Source organism: Geotrypetes seraphini, chromosome 5 (assembly GCF_902459505.1).
Source record: "Geotrypetes seraphini chromosome 5, aGeoSer1.1, whole genome shotgun sequence".
Taxonomy (NCBI): Eukaryota; Metazoa; Chordata; class Amphibia; order Gymnophiona; family Dermophiidae; genus Geotrypetes; species Geotrypetes seraphini.
Genome location: NC_047088.1, coordinates 164286239 through 164299998, shown reverse-complemented (window position 1 = coordinate 164299998; position 13760 = coordinate 164286239). Strand labels below are relative to the sequence as shown.

The 13760-nt window shown below is 44.1% G+C and overlaps 1 protein-coding gene across 5 annotated transcripts in view; it reads right to left on the bottom strand.

Moving 5' to 3' along the window:
* The window catches only part of ABCA12 (ATP binding cassette subfamily A member 12), a 604574-nt gene that overhangs the window by 62811 nt on the left and 528003 nt on the right, over positions 1-13760 (bottom strand). For all 5 annotated transcript variants that reach the window (XM_033946149.1, XM_033946152.1, XM_033946153.1 and 2 more), the window contains 3 exons: positions 8537-8646; positions 4808-4958; positions 1085-1219 (listed from right to left, as the gene is read on the bottom strand). In XM_033946149.1, the coding sequence (XP_033802040.1) occupies positions 1085-1219; positions 4808-4958; positions 8537-8646 (396 nt within the window). The remainder of the gene's footprint in view (positions 1-1084; positions 1220-4807; positions 4959-8536; positions 8647-13760) is intronic.

Sequence of the window (13760 nt, the reverse complement as noted above, 5' to 3'; positions counted from 1 at the left end):
AGTATTCAACAACTGACTGCAGTTAACACTGGGGAAATTTACTCACTCACACTGACTGAGGTCAAAAATCTCAAGAGCTAGTTTTTATGTCAAGTTGGCAAAGAAAGCCCACATCAGAGAGGTGATCCAGAAGACATTCTATAATGGAGGGTGGTGTGCTACTTGACACATCTTTTGCAGACTGCTGATGCAAGCTTTGGTCCTTTCGAGAAAACGATAGCAACCTGATGGTTTTAGGCTTTCTGAGCTCGCTAATAGAGAATGACACAGGACAAATTTGTTCCCATCCCCTTGGGTTTTATCTCCATCTCCATGAGTTCTGTCCTTGTCCCTGCTCCCTCCCTGCAAGCTATGTCCTCATTTGCACAAGCCTCGAACACTTCTGATTTTAAAGTGTTCAAGGCTTGTCCCCGTGTCATATTCTCTACTCGCTAGTACAGGCATTGGAACTGAAACCGAATGTACAACATGTATAATGTCATTGATTCCTCTTATACTATAGGATAACACCAGTTCATAAAGGCCTCTTTTGGCTTTCTATAGCATGTGGAATATAGTTCAAAACTCTTACACTTGGATTTAAACCCAGAATAGGAACTAAACCTAATTAGTTCCAGTCTGCAGTAGTCAAATATGAAAGCAACTAACCCAGCAGATCATCAGGACCCATAATAGGTCTTTCTCAACTGTGTTTCTTGTCTTTTGGAGCTTATTTTCTGGTAAGAATTCATCAGAGTCGAGTTATGACCTTTTTCCAAAGCGTTCAATAACTATTTTTTTTTTTTTAAATCAAGGCACAGACGTTTGATATGCTGAAATGTACTGAGGTTCCCATGGTTCTGGATTTGTTCTGTATTACTTGTTTTATAGAACTACCATGCTGTTCTATTAATCTTGCTTTGTTAACTAACTAGGTATGTGTGCATATTATTTGTTTTTGGTATAAATCTGATGTATATTTTAATTATTTTGTAAACTACCAAAAACGAAAGTTAGAATGGGTGGATTATAAAATCAATACATAAATAGGCATATATACTATATATACATCTATATCTATCTATCTATCTAGCTATATATTTACCAGCAGGAGAATGGATGGTCTCCCAACAAGTGCAAGAGCTGTTGACAACTTCCTCCTTGTGCCACAACTATAGCTGGAAGTTAATATGTCTTTGTATGGAATCAATTGCAATTTATGGAGAAGTTGTGTTACCACCTGTAGGGAGAAACAAGGTTAGGTTCATATTTATAATGAAGACATCCATTTAGCTTCTGCTTAAGTTTTCTTTTATTTCTGCTTGATACCAGATGTTACTGCTAAACTGGAAGACTGGTGCTAGTTTGTATTTATTTATTTAAAAATGTGTTATCTCGCACATCCAACAATTTTGCGCGGGTAACAACAAGGACAGATTGTATTGTTTATGACTGTTTTTGTAACACCGCTTCTGTTTCTTGTTGTGATTTTGGCTGCTATATCAGTAAAACGTATTTAAATAAAAAAACACCAAAAAACAATAAATTAACAAACAGAAAATTACTAGTACTATTTATGTATAACAACACAATTCAATGCAAGTCACAACAGTGCAAAAAAAAAGTGTAGGAGCCACTTTTGTATTCAAAAAGAAGGAAAGAGAGGCATCTGTCAGGCCTCAGGAATTATTGGGTCAATTGTTAAACACTGCTATTGCTGATTTATTTTTTTTAAACCTGACTGCACTGTTTGAATAAATGATGCCCGAAGCTATAATATATGAGAATCATAGTAGAGCTGAACCACACTGACTAAACCATGAAGTTTGATATTGAGTACTTGGGTCTTAGGATGGAGGGAAGTGATTGCAAGGGGGTGGGGGGCTGTAAATTGTGAGTGTGCTGATAGAAATGCTGATTGGTGGGAGTAGGAGGGGGAATGCAGAGTGGAGTGCAGAGAGGAGCATGGTGATTTTAGTGGGCTAGGCATTTAGAACATATGAAAAGCCTTACTGGGTCAGATCAATGGTCCATCTAGCCCTGTATCCCATCTTTGCGAAGACCAATCCAAGCCAAGTATCTGGCAAAAACCTAAATCATAGCAGCATTCTATGCTACCATCCCATGCCTGTCTCAACAGCAGACGAAGGATTTTTCCTCCAGGAATTTGTCCAAACCTATAAGAACACAATAATAACATAAGAACATCTGAGTGGGGCTTGAGAGACATGTAGAAGGTTGGGAGGTGTAAAATTTTTGAGTTGCGAGGATGGTTTTGTTGATGGTCTTAAATATATCTATTTATCTATATCTATATCTGATTTGGTGTCATGCTGCCATTCTTTTGGCAGCCCTGAGTGTGAGTGGCGCAATTCAGGGGTTCCCAGTATGCTATTGGGTTAGAGCAGGGGTGGGCAACCTCAGTCCTCGAGGGCTGCAACCTGGTGCATTCCGACAGATCACATGCATATTCATTGGGGAAATCTTGAAAACCTGACTGAATTGCGACCCTCGAGGTTGCCCACCCCTGGGTTACAGGAATCATGTTGCAGGGGAGGCTGAATGGACATTTGCATGTGGTGAGTTCAGTTTTATTTATCGCTCCCAAAAATGGTAAGGACTTGAGTAAAAGGAGAGGGGGTTGTTTGGGCATGGAAGATGGGGGTAAAGTTAGAATGGTAGGAGAAAAGCCAGGCTTTCACCTACTTCATGAAGTAGAGGTAATCCCCTTCATGAGTAAGTTCCAGGGTGTGGAGGGGCTACTTCTGAGGAGGTTTGCTGTTGGGTATCACATTGTGAAATTTCTTTTGATGAGGGCACAGACAAATTATTAGAGTTAACAGGCACTTAATTCGCAGTAATTAGGAGTTGAGTGCAGAGCTGCTCTATGCACCATTCTATAGCATGAATGCCTAGATTTCATAGTGTGCAATTCTAACCTTATATGGATAGACAGGAAAGGGGGAATTCTATCTATAGAGCGAAAAGATCAGCGTTGAGCCCATATTCCATTAAGGGTGCCCAATCTTTATAGAATACAGGCATAGAACACATATCATGCCTAACTTAGAGTGCTGGATGTATGCCTGATAGGAATTGGTGTAATTCTGGCACCCAAAGTTAATTATGATTTAGCATTATTTTGTAACTTGGTGCCTAACTTTAGGGAATGCCCATGACCTGCAAATGCCTCTTCCATGGCCAACATCCCTTTTTGGGTTGTTGACAGAATATAGCACACAGGCAAGACCCCTGTGTAACTTCAATCAGTTGGTACCCATTAGCTCATTAGGTTGTGTGTGGATCTCAGATTCTCGCTCAAATTCCAGTGCCTGACTTTAGGCGATCTTCATAAGATCAGGGTGGTGAAAGAGTGTGGCGGGTCATTTTTATAAAGTTGCACTAGTTAATGTGTGTTCTCATGTGCTTATTTTATAAAGTCAAGTATGCACTTACTTGATTTAATGAACTACTTGCATTGCTGAGAAAGAAATAGTTTTGTGAGGTTCTTTCCTCTCACTCACCATCTTACCAGTCTCTCTCTGAGAAACTCCCCAACCCCTGTATGTCCTGTTTTAACTGTATAAATTAGATTATAAGCTCATCTGAGCAGGGACCATTTATTTACATGTTAAATGTACATGTACAGCTCTGTGTACACCTTACAGTGCTTTAGAAATAATAAATAATAGTAGTAATAGTGAATGTAGGTGCTAGCAGGTTCTTTATACATGTTTGCCCATACATTAAGTAATGTTGGCGCCCTTATACTAAGCTACGCTAGCAAATGGGCTCAATGAACCCTAATGTGAGGCTTTCCCATGTGCTAAGCCCATTTCTAACATGTTCATAAAAAAGTTGGCTGGTTTCAGACTATTTAGAAGTACCATATTAAGAGGAATAGTCAGTGGCATAGTAAGGGGGAAGGGGCGTCTGCCCCAGGCACTGTCTTAGTGGTGGCGCCGGCACCTGTCGTCTGCTCCACCCCTCCATCACGACCTCCCTCCTGCTACGTGTGTGCACCCCTTCCCTTCCCTCGTACCTGTTTAATTTTCCCGGCGCAAGCAGTGTCATTGAACTTGCTGCCTGCATCGGTATCAGCTCTCTCTGACATCATGTCCAGGTCCCGCACCTAGGAGGCGACGTCGGAGGGAGAGACGATACGATGCGGGCAGCAAGTTCGTGATGCTACTCACGCCGGGAAAATGAAAGAGGTATGGGGGAAAGGAAGGAGGACTGCGTGTGGCAGGGGGGGAGCGGGAAGGAGCAGGGAGGGCGGAGAAAAGGGAGGGGGAGGAGCAACACCACCCCAGGCGCCACTCACCCTCACTACGCCACTGGGAGTAGCCTAGTGGTTAGACCACTGGGCTTGAAATCCAGAAGAGCCTGGTTCAAATTTCACTGCTGCTCCTTGTCCTCTTGAGCCAGACCCACAACTCTCCATTGCCCCAGGTACAAAATTAGATTGTAAGCTCTTCAGGGACAGAGAAATGCCCGAGTGTAATTCATATTGAGCTACTGCTGGAAAATTGTGAGTTAAATCCCCAAGTGAGGACATTGGAGGAGTGTGTGGCACAGTGGTTGGATCTACAGCCTCTGCACCTTGGGGTTGTGGGTTCAAACCCCGCGCTGCTCCTTGTGACCCTGGGCAAGTCACTCAGTCCTCCATAGCCCCAGGTACGTTAGATAGATTGTGAGCCCACCGGGACAGATAGGGAAAATGCTTGAGTACCTGATTGTAAAAAACGCTTAGATAACCTTGATAGGCGGTATATAAAATCCTAATAAACTTGAAACATTGAACGGTTCATTTTATGGCATTACTCACTTTTTTAATCTGTGCCTCTGGAATGCCATGCACCCTAGCATAGTAATATAGGTGCTCTTTCCCTGTCAGCAGTTTATCCAAAGCATCTTCCTGGGGGCAGTAGCCAAAGGCTGACAAATCTGTGTCACAATCAAGAACATCTAGTACATTTCTGAAATAATAAAGAACAGCCCAAACCCCCAGAGAATATTATTAATTAATTTGTACACCACAATAGATTAATACAACACCGTATATTGTACCTCAACATTTCCAAAAGAGGGAAGCAGAGACATTTATTATACTAAATGCAGCAATATTCAACTGATGGGCCGCAGAATCTACAGGGATCCTATAGGGATAGGCATTGCTATACCCCAGATTCCCTCAGCAGCCCAGCATCACCTCTCTGTCTCTTGTTCCCACCTTCAGTCTGGCATTGCCTCCTATCTCTCATTGTTCTCCTCCCCACGGACCTCCATACTTGCAGCATTATCTGGCACCATTGACAGTGATTACACAGGCTCTTTCTCTGGCCAGCACCGTGGCTCTTCCCTCTGTTGCAACTTTCTGTTGCCATGTAGGAAAGACTCAGCAGAGGGCAAGCTTCAGGCCTGCTGGAGGGAGCTAGATGTAACTGCTGCCAGCACTGCTGGCCAATGCTGCAGTGCCGACAATGTAGGTCCATGGGGTGGTGGACAGTGGAAGGTAGGAAGGCATACCAGACCCATAGAAGAGAATGGGGGAGGGCAAGAAGCTGCACATGAATAGAAGAGAGGGGGGCATGCACATGAAAGGGAAGAGAAGTGGAGGATCCACATGGATGGAAGAGAAAGGAGAGGAAAAATTCTGCTCATGGATAGAAGGGAAGTGTATGAGTGAGTGTGTATGTATGTGGGGAATGAACTTGTGTAGAAGGGAAAGCAGAAGGGGACATGTACATGGATGGGAGAGAGAAAATGCTGCCCATGGATAGAAGGGAAGTGAGGGGGTAATGCACATGTATAGAAGGAAGGGGAGAGGAGAAAATGCTGTGATTGGAAAGTAGGACAGTGTATAGGGGGTGAAATGCACAATGCACATGTATAAAAGTGACAGAGGAGAGAGAGAAATGCACGTGGATGGAAGAGGAGAGAGGAAAATGTTGCCCATGGTTAGAAGGGAAAAGAGTTACCATACTGAGACAGACCAAAGATTCATCAAGCCCAGAATCCTGTTTCCAACAGTTGTCAACCCAGGTCATAAGCACATGACAAGATTTGAAAGAGTAAAACAAATTTTATGCTGCTTATCCTAGGGAAGTAAGTGGGGGAATAAACATACAGTACATAGAAGGGAATGAAAGAAATGCACATGGATGAAAGAGAAAGGAAGAAATGGAAAATTTAATTTGAGAAGGAGGTAGAAATTGGAAGAAAGCTGAATGTGATCAATGTAGGGAAGAAAGGAAGAGCAAATGGGCAAGGGGTCCTAAAAACAGAGCTAAGCTCACAGGCACAGGAAGCAGAACCAGAGACGGGGAACAAAATGATAAGAAAAAAAAACATCAAAGGTTTGAAAAATGATTTTATTTTGTTTAGTGATTATGTCAATTTTGAGAAATTGCATCTGCCAGTGTTATTTTGCACTGTGCAGGAGGACAAGCATTTCTTTCTATTTCTCTGGTGTTGCATGACATGCAGAGTCTGGTTTAGTCTATTTCCGGTTTTATCAGCATGTTTTTCTTTTTTTACAGTTCTCTATTTTGTATCAGGTGAGAGTCATGTTCTGCATCTGCAGCTAAGGTGAAGGATTCTGCTGGCAACGTGGTGTCTTGTGCAAGAATCTGAAACAGTTTATTTTGTTCCAGTTTCCCAGTAACAGGTATACAGTGTTCCCCCGGTCATTCGCAGTCGGCGGTTCACGGTCCCAGTCATTCACAGTATTTTCCGACTGCGACCATCGACCAGAAGAGAGCAGCTAGAGCACCGGCGAGTGAAAGAAATCACTCGCTGTATGCTCCGACCTCCTCTTCCTGCACTAAAGTCGGGCCTTACTAATCAGGAGCTGCATGTCAAAGCAGCTCCTGATTGGTAAGGCCCGACTTTAGTGCAGGAAGAGGTGGTCGGAGCATACAGCGAGTGATTTCCTTCACTCGCCGGTGCTCCGGCTGCTCTCTCCTGCCTCTCCTGCTGCCCTCTCCAGTCTCCCCCACAAAAAACCATATTCACAGTTTTTCAAGATTCGCAGGGGTTCCTGGAACAGAACCCCCACAAATTTTGGGGGAGTACTGTATTGGTGCCCTAATGTACTGTTTTTCAGTATCATAATTAAATGAAATACCTACTTCTGAAGGTTACAGATATGGGTGGGGATGGAGAAGACTACTTTCAGAGATTGGGGATGGAATGGATCTTAGTGGGGATGGGCAGGTATGGATTAGATTCCAGTAGTGTGCCTTTACAATTTTTTGCGCCTTGTAAGTATGCCACGAGATGAAAAAAGTTGAAAATCACTGTATTAATGGAATAAAAATCCACAAAAGAAGGTCACACATGCACTTAGATCTCAATTTTTCTTGCACCTGAATTGCAGAGTGCTTCATGACCCATTCAGAAGGCAGGATAATAAAGTGACTAGATAAAGACAATTCTAGAACTCAATTATACTGAATGTCTGAAATCTGAATTATTATTTTTTTTAACTTTTTGGTCCAGATGTTTTCTCTTGTTCCTTTAGTCTTTCAACCTAATCAGAATGGGCCTGATTCTATAAACGGTGCTGTTTTTAGAATCAGGTCCAATGTGCCTCTAGTGCTCTATGGTACCACAGACTTTCATTTGTAATGAACCAAAGCCTATTCCAGGGCTACAGATCCTTACATAGCCTGGGATGCATGCACCCTAAGTAAAGTCAACTGGTGAGTGATGGCTGACCCCCCTTCCCCCCTTAAAAAATGTGAAGGCTGCCTCTGAATCATCCCAAAGTTCTGCTGACCTAGGGAATATAAGGCTTGATCTGGAATAGAATCCAGATTCTTCACCTGATTCACTGGACCAGTCCAAAAAATTGTATTATAAAATTAGCAGGAGCTTTGCTTTTATTTTCAATAAATGAATTTTGCATGCTCCTTGCTGCCTTTTGTTGTATCGGGCAGGCTGTCTATGCCTAAATTCAGGCCCATCTGTATTTTCTACTTGGGTGATTTCCCTTTAAAAAATTAGCTACAAGACAACATGAGTTCAAATTGCAAAGTACACTTGCAAGACAGTGGGAAATTCAAAATTGCCCCATACTGTATACACAGCCAATTAGCACTATACAGCAGAACCTCAATATTTGCGGGGGTTAGGGGCAGAGCCGGCCTGGGAATACTAAAAAATCATGGATAATTTTTAGGGCCGACTGACCTACTCCCTCCTCCTTCCTGTGTCCCGGACCTTCCCCAGACCTTACCTGGTGGTCTAGTGGCGACGCAGGGCAGGATCGATCGTCCTACGCTCCTGCCTTGTACAAAGCCGTCATCAAAATGGATGAAACGGGAACTCATGGCAGCCATTTTCATGATGGCTCTGTATGGGGCAGGAGCGGAGGATGATTGATCCTGCCCTGCATCGCTGCTAGACCACCAGGTAAAATCTGGGGAAGGTCCGATGCAGAGTTTTGTTTTGTTTTTAAATCATGAATAACTGAATCCAGGGGTACTGAAACCGTGGATTTGGAGGGAGAACTGTAAATAGGAAAAAAAAAGGAGAAAAGATATTTGTGTACCTAGTTTGGTCCCTAATTCGTATGCTTCCACTTGAAGGTGCAATGGCTCCAGTGAGCATCTTAAATGTGGTTGTCTTTCCAGCTCCATTCACACCCAGCAGACCAAAGCACTGTTTTAAAAAGAAAATAAGAGATGACCTTTATTTTATTGATGTTATGAAATTCAATTGAATGTAATGGTTTATTGGAAACAGAATGCCTTTCCATTATGAGGCAAAACACATTCTAAAAACCTATCTAAACAAACTATGATTACATTGCAAACAAGTGACCAATTGTGAAACTGGAGATCCAGGTTTGAAGCTTATTTATACTCAATGTATAATCTTGAGAAAGCTGCTTAATATTTTAGTTCTCCAATTAAGGGACCCTTTTACTAAGCTCTATTAGGCACTAAAATGCACCTAAGGTAGCTAAAAATAAAGTACCATGATGTGATCAGGTGTCCTGCGATGTTTCTGAAATGTACATTTGCTAACTGCATGCTAAAAAATATTTCAAATTTTTTGGAGGGTCCATGTCATAGGTCATAGAATGGCTATTCCTGTTTCAGTAGCATAGTAAGGGGGTGGGGGGGACTAGGCACCATGTTGATGGGGGTACTAGCACCCCGCCTCCTCTCCGCCCCCTCCGCCTCTTCCCACTCTTACTCTCGCTATGTGTGCGCCCCCTTCCAGTCCCCGTATCTCTAGTTGTTCACTGCTGTGAGCAACAACTTCAACGTGCTCCTCGCAACCCTGGCATTCTCTCCCGCTGATGTTACTTCCTCTGAAGTCACTTCCAGGTTCCACGCATAGGAAGTGATGTCAGAGGAAGTGATGTCAGCGGAGGAGCTGCCAGAGTCACGAGGAGCACGTTGAAGTTGTTACTCGTGGTGGTGAACAATTAGAGGTATGGGGGAAGGGAATTGGGGTACGCAGGTGGCAGGGTGGCGTGGGGGAGCAGAGACGAGGGTGAAGGAGGGGTGCCTCCACCTCGGGCACTTCTAACCCTTGTTATGCCACTATCCTGTGTTAACCAGTTAGCACACCTACATTACCATGCGCTTATTCATTTGTGCAGGGATACCACACTAACAAAATGGGTGGTGATAAGCGCTCAGGTAGTCATTTTTAAAAAATATGGCTGTTAATACAAAAAAATAAAAATCAGTCATTTTACAGCTGAGCTAGAGCCACTTTTTTCTGTAGCTTAGTGAAAGCATTTCTAAAATTGCAAAATTCATTACAGCAAGACTGTAATTTATTTTGTATAGTGTTATGTCCATTGAGGGGGAATTCATCAATGCGTGCTACTGTTAAGACAGATTATGTTACCACAAGTTGTACTATTTTAGCACAGGGTCCCATTTTACACAATGAGACCGATCTAGGTGCCTAATGGCAGGCACATTTTATAGAATCAGGGCCTTTATGCCCCAGTTATGCACACGTATATTTACAAAACCACATGTGTGTGTACATGTCAAAAATTCACCTAAGGAAAAGAAAGTGAACAAGTGGGAATTGGGATAGAACACATCAACGACTTGTTCCCTTTTTGTTGGATTTTATGTGGGGTTTCTGTTCCTTTTACACTTTTCCCTCCATATTCACTGTGATAGGGGATTAACACAACCGCAAATACAGAAAAAAATGCAAATAACTTTTTCATATGTTATTCACTGTTTTCTATTAAAAACTAGAGAATGACACAGTGACAAAATTCATCACCGTTCCTGTCCCTGTGGATAACCGCGGGAAATAATCTCATATCATTTTCTAGTGTCTATTTCAACCTCAGTCCTTCTACACCAGCATTCTTCAAAGCAAAGCTTGCGGGTCAGTGGTTGTGGCCATTCATACTCTGATTCTTCCCTCTCTCCTTAAAGAATGACATGAAGATGGTTCCCGTGGTTATCCGCGGGGACGGGAACAGTGATGAATTTTGTCACCGTGTCATTCTCTATTAAAAACCATTGTGAATATGGTGAAACCACGAATAACATGGTGGGAGACTTGGCCTATTCCTGAAGGAGAGGCAAAACATGATTAAGAAAGTGCGAGGAATCAGCGATTTTCTCTGTAATTGCTTGGAATCAGCGATTTCTTTATGAAAGCTGACATAATTTGGGGGAAGAGCCAGCAAGCTTTAAAATCGTGAATTGAAACCGCGATTGCTGAAACCACGAATACGGAGGGAGACGTGTACTCTGCTCTGTAAAAATTCACCTAAGTGCATATCTTACATGGCACATAATTTACAGGCAGAGTGCAGGTGAGACTCACACTTCTTTGATTTCAGTAGTTTTTATTATTCTAAAATCAGCAAATACAAATAAATGATGCTAGCAAACAATAACAGAAACATAATAGTAATGAGAATAGCCAAAGGACTCACATGTCTACACATGGAGGTGGATTTTAGAAAGGGCATGCAAATCAGAATTGAGATGTCTAGGTTGAGATGAGTCACGTTACACTAGTATTTCAGAACAGGATCTACTGATATAGATAGAGCTTGACTGAATAATGTTCAAAAATGGATGCTTATGTGCTGGCTACATGTGATGGCAGCATCCATTTAAGAATAACCCCCGGATTCTATATATAGTGCTAAGATTTGTGTGTCTAAATTTTCACGTGCTCCTGAAATGGGTGTGCGAGCTTAGAACTACCATGTTTCTCTGAAAATAAGACAGTGTCATATATTCATTTTGGGCCCAAAAAAGGCACTAGGTCTTATTTTCAGGTAGGGCTTATTTTTTTTCCTGTACATGATCATCTCTTCCTTCCTCTCCTTTAACCCAATTCTTCCTTTTTGCTTTCCCCCACATGTGTAACATCTTTCCTCCCCTCTCAACCATCTCCTTGTGCCTTTCCTCTGCAGCATCTTTTTATCCCTCCATCCCTCCCATTCCCTGTATAGTATAACCCTTGCCCAGCTTCCATCCTTCCCTCCCTCCCATCCCCCTATGCAGTAGAACCCTTTGCCCAGCTTCCATCCTTCCCTCCCTCCAATCACCCTGTGCAGCAGAACCCTTGCCCAGCTTTCATCCTTCCTTCCCTCCCATCCCTCATGCAGAACCCTTTGTCCAGCTTCCATCCTCCCCTCCCTCCCATCCTCCTGTGCAGAACCCTTTGACCAGCTTCCATTCTTCCTTCCCTCCCATCCCCCTGTGCAACAGAATCCTTGCCCAGCTTCCTTCCTTCCCTCCCTCCCTCCCATCCCTCGTGCAGCAGAACCATTGAGCACCCGCCACCGCCCCCTCCGCAGCGCAGCCGAACCACCGATGACCCTCCATTCTTCCCTCCCAACCGTTCCCTGCCATAAATACCTCGCTGAAGAGGAACGTCGAGCCAGCAGCACTCAAAGGCTGATTCACGGCCTTCTCACTGAGGGCCGTCTGTGTACTGATGACATTATCAGTACACAGAAGGCCCCAGTGAGAAGGCCGCAAAGCAGCCTGTGAGTGCTGCTGGCTTATCTGCAGCAAGGTATTTATGGTTGTGGTCGGTGGGGATCGGTTGGGAGAGAAGGATGGAGGGTCAGCGGGGGTTCGGCTGTGCAGCAGAGGTGGGGGAAGCATGGCTGCCAACAACTAGGGCTTATTTTCGGAGGTAGGGCTTATTTTTGGGAAAACACGGTATCAATAATTGGGTGCTATCAATTGATTATTGAAGTTAACTGTCACCCATCAGAATGTGCATGCACATCTAGCCTAACTTCCATAGTGTGGCCATGAGAGGGGCATGGGCATGTCAGGGGTTTTTCAAAAATTTGCATGAGTACAGTGTTTCCCCGAAAATAAGACCTACCCTGAAAATAAGCCCCTAGCATTTTCAGAGTAGGTCTTGATATAAGCCCTACTCCAAAAATAAGCCCTAGTTGAAAGCACTGGATTCATCAGTAGCAGCGCTTCCCCCAGCCCCGCACACACCCACTTACGCCGACCCTTCCATCTCTCCTTCCCATCTGAATCACGCCGACTGCAAGACCGAAATACCTTGGTCCAAATGGCAGCATTGCAAGCAATCTAAACAGGCTGCTTCGCAACCTTCTCCCGCTGGGGCGTTCCATGTGTCGCATTGCTGATGACATAATTGTATATTATTATTATATGCTATATTTCAGACTCCTGAGGCAGGCCCTTGTGGGCCGAAACATGATCGTTGCAAGTCCATCACAATAAAAGAAACTGATCACCTTTGTTGTTTTTTTGTTTGTTGATCATCAGTGATGAGTAGTGCTGCCTGATTTCCGATTCGAATTGATTTACCGATTCACTTCAGGTGAATAGATTTGAATCGATTTGTTGTTGTTGTTTTTTTTAAATCGGCCTTGCCGATTCGGTGACTGACTTTCCCCCTCACCCCCTAAAGCAGGAGCGGCAGCACTGCCTCTTGCTGGCCGGCCACTGCCGCTCCTGCTTTAGGGGGAGAGGGTGGAGGGTCAGTCAGGAAGTGCTGCAGCAGCATCCTCCGGCTTCTCCCCTGGCCCCCCCTTTACTTAATTAAAGCAGCCAAGTGAGCAGGCGCACTTAAGAGTTCCAGAAAGAAGAGTTCCCTGGCCACGAGCCTCCCCTTCCTATGCGTGCTAGTGACAGCACAGAACTGGCTTCTTCCTACTTTCACCGTGCCCACAACGAGCCCGAGCCTGTACCTGTCAGAGGCGCTAGCATTTTTTGGCTTAGAGAGGGGGGTTGTGGGATGGGAGCGCAGCCCCGACCAGCCACCGGCGTGCGTTTAAGTATATACGCTGCCTTCTTCCCTCATCTATCTTCAGCTTCGCGGATATCTTCGACTTTTCGGAGTCCCTGTATTGAAGAGGAGCAGTTAGCCCTACCTCCCTTCTCCCTTCAACCATTGGCCATGCTGCAGGGATGATCCACTGCTGTTAGTCTGCCCCAATTAGCGTTTAGCAGAAAGCCCAGGTGCAGACGCACGAATCATGCTCCATTTTTGTTCCATATTTGAATCATAATTGGAGCGAAAAGAGAACCTGTGGTGTAGTGAGATATTCCTGTATATGGGCGATCAATCTTGGTGAGTCTTCAGATCTGGAGGAATATACTCGTCTGGTCTCCTTTTATGTCTTGATACAAGAAGTGGTATATCTAGGGTATGTGACAACCCCCCCCCCCCCCCCATATGTAATTAAGTAAAGGGAGGCCAGGGGGGAACATGCAGGCCTTCGGAAGGGGAGGGGGAAGATTACACGGAGGGAGGGCGGGTTCAAAGAGATG